General features: G+C 41.4%; 2 protein-coding genes across 2 annotated transcripts; both read left to right on the top strand.

Annotated features, from left to right (window-relative positions):
- Positions 1–1002: 1002 nt before the first annotated feature.
- Positions 1003–2301, top strand: LOC129773527 (uncharacterized). The gene has a single exon (XM_055777141.1). It carries the CDS (start codon positions 1003–1005, stop codon positions 2299–2301), a length of 1299 nt encoding a protein of 432 aa, XP_055633116.1.
- Positions 2302–10668: 8367 nt separating this feature from the next.
- Positions 10669–11958, top strand: LOC129775268 (uncharacterized). Its single transcript, XM_055779779.1, has 4 exons — positions 10669–10779; positions 10851–11209; positions 11345–11463; positions 11521–11958. Exons 1-4 carry the CDS (start codon positions 10777–10779, stop codon positions 11880–11882), a joined length of 843 nt encoding a protein of 280 aa, XP_055635754.1. The 5' UTR covers positions 10669–10776; the 3' UTR covers positions 11883–11958.
- The last annotated feature ends 792 nt before the right edge of the window (positions 11959–12750 follow it).

The raw sequence follows: 12750 nt of genomic DNA, 5'->3' as shown, positions 1-12750 counted from the left end.
ACTACCACTCCTTGCAGATCTGTCAATGCAACCAATACAATGATGAGGATCTCCATAGAACAGTTAAAAGCTTCTTTTCGTTAGAAAGCATTGGAATTACAAAGCCCGAAAGACCCTTACAGTCTCAGGACGACCAGCGTGCCCTGATGCTTCTGGAATCCCTAACAATATTTCGAGATGGAAGGTATGAAACGGGACTTCTGTTTAAGTACGACAATGTGCGTCTGCCGAACAACAAAGATATGGCGCTGAAGAGGTGGCAGTGTTTGGATCGGAGGATGAAGCACGATCGAGCATTAGCAGAAGCAGTGAACGCGAAAATCGAAGACCACATCGAGAAGGGTTACATACGCAAGCTAACTGACGAAGAGGTTCAAGCCTACCCTAATGTCTGGTATCTCCCGATGTTTCCAGTGGTAAACCCAAACAAACCCGGAAAAATAAGGCTCGTGTGGGATGCTGCAGCCACAACTTACGGAGTTTCTCTGAATTCCGTGCTATTGAAGGGTCCGGATCCTCTAACGTCGCTGTGATCTGTACAGTTTCGCGAATGCCGTATTGCAGTATCCGGAGATTTCCGGGAGATGTATCAGCAAGTATCAATTCGGAAGAAGGATCAACCGTACCAGCTATTCTTCTATACAAACAGTGGAATCAATCCGAACACGTACGTCATACAGGTCATGACGTTTGGAGCCTGTTGCTCGCCTAGTACTGCACAGTACATAAAAAAATCTCCATGCAAGGAAGTTCGAACAGAACTATCCTACAGCTGTTGAAGTAATCGTGGAACGCCACTACGTCGACGATATGCTTCTAAGCGTCGAACATGAGGAATAAGCAATAAAACTAACGAGAGAGGTGAGGAAAATTCATGCATCTGCGGTATTCGACATCCGAAATTGGGCCTCCAATTCTCCCGCGGTACTGAAGGTGCTGGACGAGTCCCCCACAGCAGTCAAAAGGCTAAGTGGTGATGGTTCAGTTGAGAAAATCCTCGGCATGTGGTGGGACACTTCTACAGATAACATTACGTTTAAAATTTCCGATCGTATAGATGCGCTGCTCTTGTCCGGTACCCGTCGACCTACCAAACGAGAGGTCTTGCGGACTCTCATGATGGTTTTTGACCCGCTAGGGTTTATCGGACATTTTCTGATGATCCTCAAGACGCTTCTCCAAGAGATATGGCGATCGTCAATCGGCTGGGATGATTCGATCAACGACTCGCATTTCGAAAAGTGGTCTTCGTGGTGTGTGTCTCTCCCCGGAATAACGACGCTTCAGATCCCTCGCTGCTATCGAACAAAATCCTCTACAGCCAAGCACAATGACATCCAGCTACATACCTTTGTTGATGCGAGTGAAACCGGCTTCGCTGCAGTTGTATACCTGAGATTTCAGGAAGATACCACCATCGAATGTGCATTAGTTGGATCGAAAACGAGAGTGTCACCTATCAAATTTTTGTCCATTCCCCGTTCAGAGCTTCAAGCCGCCATAATTGGAGTCAGACTAGCAGAAACGGTGAAGCAATCGTTATCGATCAAGATAAGGCAACGATACTTTTGGACGGATTCGAAGGACGTACTCTGCTGGCTGAATTCCGACCTTCGTCGTTATAGCCAGTTTGTGGCCTTCAGAGTCAGCGAGCTTCTCGAATCCTCAGATGTGCGCGAATGGAATTGGATACCTAGCAAGCAAAACGTGGCAGACGAAGGAACGAAATGGAAGACCAACCCCGACTTGTCCGCTTCTAGCCGTTGGTTCCGTGGGCCAGAATTCCTGTGGAAATCTACGGAACATTGGCCTATGTCTAATAGTCGCATCGGAGTAACCACTGAAGAACTACGTCCTCATCTGTTGTTTCATACTAAAATTGTAGAACCTGTAATCGATCTCCATCGCTTTTCCGATTGGCGGAAACTAATTCGCTGCACGGCTCATGTTTTTCGCTACATAAATAATCTGAAATCCTGCGTATATAAAAAGAATGTAACCAACGGACCACTGCAACGTCGAGAGCTAAGCGATTCCGAATGCTGCCTATTTCGTATGGCACAAAACTACACCTACGCTGACGAAATCACCATTCTCTCTAGAAACCGGCTTGCAGAGAATCCAGACAAAACCATTCCGAGAAACAGTCCATTATTTCACCAATGTGTCTTCCTCGACGAGAACGATGTTCTAAGGGTTCGAGGTCGAACACGAGCTTGTCAGTTTATCGCCCGAGATGCCGCTCAACCAACCAATCATTCTACCACGCGAGCACCCAATCACACGGCTTATTCTTCTTGATTATCACAAGCGGTTCAACCACCAGAATCACGAGACGATTCTCAATGAAATACGTCAACGTTTCCACGTTCCAAGACTGAATGGAACATACAGGAAGGTACGCAGGGTGTGCCAAAAATGCAAGAACGACCAAGCGTTTCCACAACCTCCCGCCATGAGTGACCTGCCACCGTACCGTCTGGCTGCTTTCACAAGACCCTTCACATACATGGGGACCGATTATTTCGGTCCCATGACCGTCGTCGTTGGACGACGCTCAGAAAAAAGATGGGGAATGCTGGCAACATGCCTCACAACTCGCGCTATCCATTTAGGACTAGCTCACACACTGACAACCAATTCGTGTATTCTAGCAATACGTAACGTAATGGCTAGGAGAGGGACACCTGCAGTTATTTTTAGCGACCGTGGCACCAACTTCCAGGGCGCCAGTAAAGAATTGAAAGAAGTGCTGCAAGACATCAACCAAGAACAGCTCATGCGGGAATTCACAACATCCAATACGGAATGGACCTTTATACCGCCAGCTTCACCACACATGGGCGGAGCGTGGGAGCGCTTGATTGGCAGCGTAAAATGCAACCTTCATAAACTGCAGTGGAGGAAACTTCCCACGGATCTTCATCCGTTCTTTACAGTACACTGCTAGAAATTGAGAACATTATAAACTCGCGACCACTTACTGACATCCCCATGGACGACGATGAATCTCCAGTGCTGACACCAAACCACTTTTTGCTGGGGTCATCAAATGAACTAAAGCCATGGGTACAGTACAACGATAACCCCATCGTGCTCCGGAATTCCTGGAGGCAATCACAAGTTATGGCCAATGAATTTTGGCGTCAGTGGTTAAGAGATTATCGCCCTGTAATCACCCGTCGCACCAAGTGGTTCATGAAGGTAAAACCGATTCAAGTGAATGATGTGGTAGTCATCGCAGATCCCAAGGCCCCTCGCAATAGTTGGCCTATGGGACGAATCATCGCAACCAGAGCAGGACAGGACGGGTAAGTCAGGAGTGCCACCATACAGACTAACCAGGGCATCTACGAACGTCTCGCGGTTAAACTCGCCGTACTCGACGTGAGCGTTAGGAACCAATACGCCTCCGGAGAACCCTCTGCGCATTCGGGGGGGAGTGTTAATACGCCCGTCGATTTGGCGATCCCCTCGTACAGTACACAGTAGCAATGTAACTGCTTACCTATCGATCGTCGTTCGTCGATCGTCTAGTCTGCTTGACCATCACGTAACAATCGTGATCTGTCAGTGGACGATGATCAGCATTTCTTTATCTGCGACGAGCACAAAAGAAAAGATTACTTGCAAAAATCCTTAAGTTATACGATCCTGTGCCTGATAATAATTTCTAAAAACTAGTGCTAGTGCTTATATACCTAAATTACCTAAAACTACTTTTTATAAATACTTGGATAAAAAAGGTTACAGCTACAACTAGAATCTAAGAAGAAATTATCTACATCTATCGCTTATTATACTACGCTAAACCTACAATTTACCACATCGGGCAAAATTAGGAATATTGACATAACCTTGAATTATTATGTGGAAGAGAAGTTGAATTACTAAAAGAATTTATGACTCGATATACTCTCAGTAATAAAGTTCATGAATTCGGTTAATTCTGGCGACGCCCGCGACTATTCTTCCAACAACTACAGAGATAAAGATGTGTTCCAAATTTCAGTTCAATCGGTCAACCGGAAGGGGGTTAAATATCTATTAATGTGGGACAGCGCTACAGACAAAGTTACAAAGATACCCACGTACATACAAACGGGTCATATAATCGACCCCGTGCTGTATACCGAAGAGTTTTGGGGTTTCCCGGGTGAAAAATCTTTGCTCCACACTCAATACTCCATACTAAGTTTTCTAACATACCCTTATGCAACTCCTTCAATGAGAAATTTAATCATCAACTTTTGACCGTCCGGATTTAAAAGCATTTTCTGAATGTGCTTTTTATTCCGGACATGGGTTTGTGAAATTCACATTGATTTTTGATTTTTTCTACAATTTTTGGTAACAGCTAGGTACTATGTTTGACACTCAGCTAAATTGACACAAAAGTAACTATCATTCACATTAATTCAACATGCAAAAAATGTCATGGTTTAGGCATGATATTGAATGTAATGAAAAAGTGCCCGGATTAAAAAGCGTCCGGATTCAGAAGCATCACTGTATCTTCAAACATTATTTCAACAACACAGTAATGAGAAAAAATCACAGTACGCGAATCGAATCGATCATTGTAAATAGCATTTTTTATATAAGAAATCATCCCAAAAGAGCATCGCATACAGCGCAGAAGCGAAAGTGTCGCTGTGCTTTGGTTCGTCAAAAAGCATCGTTGAAAGTTTATGGTGCTATAAATGTTAGCTTTAGATGCTTTTCATTATGGGAAAGTTCTGGTGATAAGCAGGGTTGCCACTATACAATCTGTGTTTTTGGTCTGAAGAATTCTTTTTATTTGTGTTTTTTCTCAGGAAATCTGTATCGAAATCTGTATCAACGTTTTGCCATTGTTTGTCTGCCTTAAGCCACCACAGCAAACAAGCATACTTATATTATGATTTATGCAACAATGTATCAGTTTACACCTTTTTAAACGAATCTTAAAGTCTTGTGAACTTATATGTGAACCAAAACGGTACTAATACGAATAATAGATAACGGAACTCAGTTCGAACAAAAGTAGTCATCCATGCTTGAGGAAGGATTAATGGAAAACTCCTCGTATTACGGCACTGTGTAGATGTGAATAGCATTGTTCTGCATGTTCAAACAGAAAGATAAAAGGCGAAAGGCACCAAACTAAATGTTTTGCATCTTTTCTTCTTATATTGAACATGAGAAAGCAGTACTATACCTACATATGAATGCCACAATGACTCTCAATCAGACTGATACGAATGCTATATGAATAAACAGGTGAGTTGGGAGAAAACATTATTGAGATTAGGCCATAACTAGCATTGGATCATTATGTTGAAAAATCTGTAAATCTGTATGAAATCCAAAAAAAACTGTAATCTGTATCTATAGATTCTTGGTTTTGAAAAGTCTGAAAAATCTGTATAAATACAGATTATTCTGTAGATATGGTAACCCTGGTGATGAGAGCTTTTTATGTTATGCGACAACAATATTTCTCGTATTTCCGCCGGCATATAGAAAAATGCACGATCACAACTAGCGATGTCCGATTTGGGTGAACCCTTCAAATTGTCCAGCAAACAAAATAAGCATTATTCTTTTTATACCATACGACGATTTTCCGGCTACAGTGGCAGCTGGCAAAGTCGAGCCAGAACTTCACGGGGCCTTCATGTGATCGAATGAACAGCAAAATTATCTTCGAAGACACTGTCCCTTGTGAAGGTGTCCATTCATAGTTGCCCCAGTTATAAAAACCTTTGTTCTCTTTCCACAATTACCTTGCCAAATCATCACCTTGAGAGCGAATGTATCTGCGGAAACAAATATAGGGTTGCGGAAAAAGAAATGTCATATTTCAGATCGAAATTTGACGCTTTATTTAACATACTTAAAATTATCCAATTTAAGTCAAATATGCGCCGTTTTGTTCGCAAACTTGTTGCCATTTAGAAGGCAACATCATTATCCCCCCTTATAAACACCGCCCCACCCCCTTCATATTTGCAAAAAAAATCAGACAGCCAGTTTTCGCAAGCCTCTTTTGAACCCAACTTAGTATCACCAAGAGCGTTTTGCATGGACCGGAAGAGATGATAATCACTTGGAGCCAGGTCCGGACTATACGGTGGGTGCAATAGGACATCCCATCCGAGCTCCCGTAGCTTCTGGCGGATCATCAAAGAGGTGTGAGGCCGAGCGTTGTCCTGGTGGAAAACAACATCATTCCTATTGATCTTTTCTGGCCGCTTCTGGTCAATCGCCTGCTTCAAACGGCCAAGCTGCTCACAGTAGAGAACCGAGTTGAGGGTCTGGACATAGCTGAGCAGCTCATAGTGGATGATTCCCTTCCAATCCCACCAAACACACAGCAAAATCTTCCTGGCCGTCTATCCGGGATTGGCGATGGTTTGGGCCGGCTCACCGCGCTTCCACCACGACTTTTTTCGCTTTAGGTTGTCGTACGTGATCCACTTTTCATCACCAGTCACCATATTCTTCAAAAATGGGTCGAGTTCGTTCCGTTTCAGCAGTTCATCGCAGGCGTTGATTCGGTCTAGAAGATTTTTTTGCGTCAACTCGTGTGGCACCCATACATCCAGTTTTTTTGGAATCCAGTCTTCTGCAAATGGTTCCAAATGGTTTTAGGTGTACCCAGTTCCTGGCCAATCGAGCGAGTGCTCACATGCCGGTCTACTTGGATGATTTCAACGATTTTATCGGTTTCCACGACGATTGGCCTACCAGTACGGGGTTTATCTTCGACAGCCACTACACCAGAACGAAATCGATCAAACCAACGCTGTGCTGTGCGAATCGTTACAGTATCGGGTCCATAAACTACACGATTTTTTTCGGCCGCCTTCGTTGCAGTTTTACCTCGCAGGTAGTAAAAACGAAAAATAAGGCGAATTTCTTGCTTGGTGGATTCCATCTTTGACGCGCTATAACTTGAAACTGAAAAGGACAATCACAACACTGTCAAAACGACACTTGTAGCACAGATTGTCGTCTTTAAATAGCCGTATAGTATGACCCGATGCGATAAGTACAACACAAGATATGTTTAAGTGTTGCCATATATTGACAATATACGACATTTCTTTTTCCCCAACCCAATATTAACCGTTATACTTAATTAGAGATTGGTCATACGGTTTCTTTACACTGCTTATTGACAACCAGATTCTGTTTCAACGTTCTGTTGGAATGTTTGCCGACATGGTTCGACGAAAATTCTTCTCGTATGCAGATTGGCTAAACTGTACTGTGCGCGGAAGCGAACGATTTTCGCCAAACCGCGTCCGGAGATCCCAGGATTATTTTGGACTACCCCGACGGTCTGCGCTCGTAGTTTCCGGTCATGTATTTCACTTCTGCGTTTGTTTTGCTTTGCGCGATTCAATTTCCATGTTTTCCGGCAATGTCAGATCACGGTATTCACAGTCTAATTTGAAAATTTGATAGTCTTGGCGATCATTCCTTCTGACCACGTGAGTGTGCAAAATTTTTCCAAGCGCGTATCAACCAAAAACATGTTTACGATTAAGCTCAAATCTATCACAGCTGAAAATCCTAAGGATTCTAAACCTAGTAAACGAAGCAATAAAAATATACCTACATTATAAAAAAAAGCAGTTATAGCACCGAATCCTGAATACGGTTAAGACGATATAAAGATCAGAAATACTAGAACTTCACTGATTATTGTCATATTTATCATAACTGGACCGATGAGAATTCCTCAAAAGTGTGTCAGTTTTCGATGTTTGGTACAGGTTGGACTCGATTATCCGGGATTCGATTATCCGGAATTTTAGACTCGATTATCTGGAGTATTTTATTTTTGATTTTTCTTATCTTTAGATATAAATTTTTTTGATTTTGAAATTTTTGAATGATTTGTATAATAATCAATACGGGTACAAATTAAAGGGCTTGGCTAGCAGAGCTCAGTTATTTATGAAAAGTGCAAATCCAAGATGACGGCCACTACAAAATGGCGGATTACATATTTTCTCAGAACCCCATCAATATGGATATCAATTGAAAGGGATTGTCTAGTAGAATACAGATATTTATGAATAATGCAAATCCAAAATGGCCGCCACCTTAAAATGGTGCCATATATATTTTTTTAAAGTTCCTTGTAGAACACAGTTATTTATGAAAAATCCAAATTCAAGATGGCCGCAGTTCCCGAATAAACAATTACTTGTTCAATGGTTTCATTCATCTTGCCCTGTTTGTTTGTATGTTTGAGTGTTTGTAGGTTGTCCCACATTAATTGAAATTTGACCCCCTTCCTGATCACTGACTGATTTGAAATTTGGAACATACCTTTAGTTCTAGTGTCATTATGAAACTGCGTATTCTATGATCTTCAAAAATTCAATTTGGACACCGCTAAAAAATGACTTGACTTGGAGAATACACTGCATTATAAACAACATAAATTCAAAAAGATTGCCGCCAAAAAATTGTCGACAATGTATTTTTTTTTGCAATCCTCTCAATTTTGGTATCAAATGAAATGATTTGACTAATAGAATACAGTCCATCATCAAAATATTCCGAAGAAAGTTAGCTAAGAAATAAAAATTAAAAAAAGAAGTTGAATGGTTTTATTGTAGAGAAGTATACTAATGATTCACTAAAAACTAGAAAATAAAATAAGTAAAAAAACCTTTAAGTTAAACGGTTTAATGTACTAAAAGTTAGAAAATAATTAGGCAAGTAGCACTTATCATATCCGTTCCTTCCTTGATCTAGGGCAATGATGAGACTAAAATAAAATCGTGGGATATATGATGAAGCAACTAACTGTGGATAATGGAAATCCAACGTTTATTTCTTACCTAATTTTCTTCAGAAAATTTTCATGGTGTACTGTATTCTATACAAAATATAATATTCTATAAAAATACATAGTCGACCATTTAGTGACGGCGACCTTTTTGAATTTATGTTGTTATTATGTTTCGTGTTCTTCAAGTCAAGCCATTCAACCATTTTTTAGCGGCGGCCAAATTGAATGTTCCAAGATCATGGAATACGCAGTTTATCATGACAGTAGAGGTGAGTTAAAGTTAAAGGTGTATCCCAAATTTCAGATCAATCAGTCAACAGGAACGGGGTCAATTTCCTATTAATGTGGGACAACCATATGTGCTCCCGTGGCCGAGTGGTTAGCGTCATAACTAGCATGCCGGGTGTTCGGGTTCGATTCCCGTTCTGGTCGGGGGAATATTTCGTCAAAGAAATTTCCTCCGACTTGCACTGTGATCACGCGTATTCTAGAGCTTGCCACTCAGAATGCATTGCAAGGTGTGTTATTTGGCATAGAAATCTCAACTAAGTACTAATAAAAATGACGCAAGTAATACTACGTTGAGACGGCGAAGTTCCTCTAGGAACGTTAGTGCCATTGAAGAAGAAGAAGAAGAAATGGGACAACCCTTCAAACATTCAAACATACGTACAAACAGGTCAAGCTGAATGAAACCATTTGAAAAGTAATTAGTTATTTGGGGACAGCGGCTATCCTGGATTTGATTTTTTCATGATCCGCTATAATCTACTTGTCGAGCACTTTCTTTGATACCCATATTGATGAAGTTTCGAAAAAAATATATATATGGCGCCATTTTGTGGTGGCAGCCATTTTGGATTTGCATTTTTCATAAATAACTGTGCTCTACTAGTAAAGCCCTTTCATTTAATACCCATACTGATGGAGTTTTGAGAAAACCCATATTGATGGGATTTTTAGAAAATATATACATAATCCGCCATTTAGTTGCGGTCGCCATCTTGGATTTTCAAGATCTTGCAATACGCAGTTTCATAATGACACCAGAGATAAAGATGTGTTCCAAATTTCAAATCAATCGATCAACAAGAAGGGGGATAATTGTTATTAATGTGGTACAGCGCTACAGACAAAGTTACAAAGTCACAAACATACAAAAGGGTCGAGCTAGAACTGTTTAATAAATAAGTGCAAATCATAATTATATTACGTTTACCGACTAAAAATTCGTTTTTTTGTGATTCGTTTATCCGGAGGATTCGATTATACGGAGTGAAAAAAAATCAATACTCCGGATAATCGAGTCCGACCTGTATTACGTGAAGACATACATTGATGTAAAGGTTATATTAATCGTTCATTTCAAGAAAAACATTTGGATCCTAATTTATTTTCATCTAAGCATTTTATTTGTCTGACGCAAAGAGTTTCCGTTCGTCCAGTTTGACCCAAAACAAACCGACCTCAATAACTAAATTCGATCTTAGTCCTTCCACAGCACCCGCCAGCGACCAGAGGAACACTTAATCCTTTACCAATATTATCCCACCGCTCTGGCAGATGTAATTCAATTCAATTGAGTTTGGCACGCCATCAAAGCTAATCATTCATTATTGAAGTTCTTAACTCATAACGCGCTGCTGCTGCTGCTGCTGCTGCCGTTACGGTGGTCCTTGAAATCACAACTATTGACAAGTCCACTCTCCAGATTCCCGGACCATTTTGTCTTTGCTTTGCGAATGGCTGTTTGGCAAGCTTTCGGATTTCCGCTTTAGTTTTATTTTCCCTCTCCGCGAGACCGGATTACTTCCGTGCGATTTGCAGTTTTTCCCGTTAAATTTTATTCTCCCCATACTCCAATGTGCGACCTTCAAGCTAAATCATAGCAGTCGCCAGTGTTTTTATCTGTCACTTCCAATCGCTCGGCATATTTGAATTCGCCCCAATTCGGACGGCCAAAATTTGGAACGCTTGCGATGGTAATATACGGCGAGAAGTTAATTCAAAATCAACATCGGAGAACAGATTTCCTCTTGTTTTTCTCTCGCAGGATAGCATAAGTCTGACAGATTTGAGACGCTGCTTTTTTGGCCCTACCTTGGATGAAAGCGTTCTGTACGGGATCGAGTGCTTGGGGTATTTCTTTGGTTGGAAAGCCACAATAGACCAGCGAGAGCATGGTTCGGTTCCAAGTAGACCGATTAGTGATGTACAATTGTACAAATCATGTTCCGATGAGAGCATTGATAAAGGTACGCCTAGTTTGAACAGCGAACAACGGGAAAACGAAACGGCGAGAAAATCGGATGATATTTCAAACCATGATCCATTTCCATCCGCTACCGCTGTTGTGAAGCAGGAAAAACTGGAAAGTTTCTCACAGGAAGATAACAAAATCGGTAAGAGGCGGTGAGTTGATACTGTGATAGTAAATATTGAGGTTCATAAAATAAATCTAGTAAAAATCGTCAGAAACGTATAAAAATCTTCAGCCAGCATCATCCTAGAATAGCTTAAGTTCAAGATGTTCTCCTTTCGTTACAGAAGCATAATATCTAAATCGTCTTCCAAAGCGTCATCAAAATCATATCATACGGCTAAACTTCCTTCATCCTTCGAACAGAGCACCCGAACCAATTCACTTTCAAGCGAACGCGGCAAAAGTATTCCATTCGCCAACTTTATTGTTTTGATGTGCTTGAACGTGTTTTCTTTCATAGCTCTAGAGAAACTGAAAAAGAATCAAACAAACAGCATAATACTTGCAGAAAAATATAATCTTTCCAGGGGAAAACCGGAGAGTAGCCAATCCCCCCTAGGATACTCGACCCCGAGGTCCTCATTGGCTCCATCAATGAAAATGAGCACCAGGTTGGTGCGAACCAGAATAGCCATCGCGCGAGTAAACGAATTTGATGACAACGCAAAAACTTATGAGATCCTGCAACTGGAACCATCTTCTGTAGCGCCCATAATCGGTGGCTCACTGAAAAAGGCCAAAACGGAAATTGTATTCGCCACCCTGCCAGACGGCTCCACCATTTCTTATCAGGGTGAAATAAAAGTAAGTGCTCAACATTAACGCATTCACTTGATTTGATCTAACATCATTAAAATTTATTGAGAGTTGCTGTGATGCAAAAATAAATTAGAACGAAAGCTCCGTTACGAAAATAAAGTTATCAGTTTCATTGTCAACACTAATGTCAACTATTTTCCCATATTCGTCATACATCACCACGTCCAACTTTCCGACGACATTTTTTGCTTTTTACCACCATCATTTTCCACGCAATCTATTTGACGCCAGGAATCACATCGAAAGCGAAATACTCGCCAGACTCGGAAACATTCATCGATTATCGAAGCCTTGCTGAAAGGAAGTTGTGTTTTATTTTGACAGTTTTGATTTATTGCAGCAATGTTAATCATATTTGCGTCCCTCGCATCCTTCAGTCGAGCGAGCGAGCGAATATTGTCTTACTCGAGTCATCGTGAGACACTCTTCTTCTCTAACATTTTTTTCATCTTTGATCGACAAAAAAAATCACAAGTATTTTTGGCAGGCACACATCGGCGCGCTTCCACCATCACTTCAGCTGGGAGGGCCAAGACCACAGATTGGAGCTTGGCCTCCCCCTAGGGAGACCCGCCAGTCATGATTGGGCTGGCTCCAGACAGGGTTTTTTTTTTCAGCGGTATCCAAACAAACAGGATCATCGTCGTCGCGTTACTGTAAGCGACGCGTTTTTTTTTGTGTTGTGGCACTTGTGTATCTCCAGTTGCAGAAACCGTTCTTACCTCAAAAACTGAGATTATTGTAGGAAGACGAGCTTTGTGACGAAAATAACGTGAGCATAGGTTGTAAAACGCTCAAGTTTGATTGGGTGAGTCGCGTCTTTTTGGGTTCTATTTGTTTATGGTATAATAGTAATGTCAAACTCGCCAAG

The sequence above is a fragment of the Toxorhynchites rutilus genome, chromosome 3 (assembly GCF_029784135.1).
Source record: "Toxorhynchites rutilus septentrionalis strain SRP chromosome 3, ASM2978413v1, whole genome shotgun sequence".
Taxonomy (NCBI): Eukaryota; Metazoa; Arthropoda; class Insecta; order Diptera; family Culicidae; genus Toxorhynchites; species Toxorhynchites rutilus.
This window is presented reverse-complemented; position numbering and strand designations above follow the sequence as displayed.

Bases quoted from the DNA above. Each gene is read 5' to 3' on its own strand.
- LOC129775268 (XM_055779779.1), top strand. The intron at 11,210-11,344 runs GTGAGTTGATAC...CTTTCGTTACAG, and splicing joins AACAAAATCGGTAAGAGGCG to AAGCATAATATCTAAATCGT. The intron at 11,464-11,520 runs GTATTCCATTCG...TTTCTTTCATAG, and splicing joins TTCAAGCGAACGCGGCAAAA to CTCTAGAGAAACTGAAAAAG.
- LOC129773527 (XM_055777141.1), top strand. From the start codon at position 1,003: ATGTGGTGGGACACTTCTACAGATAACATTACGTTTAAAATTTCCGAT.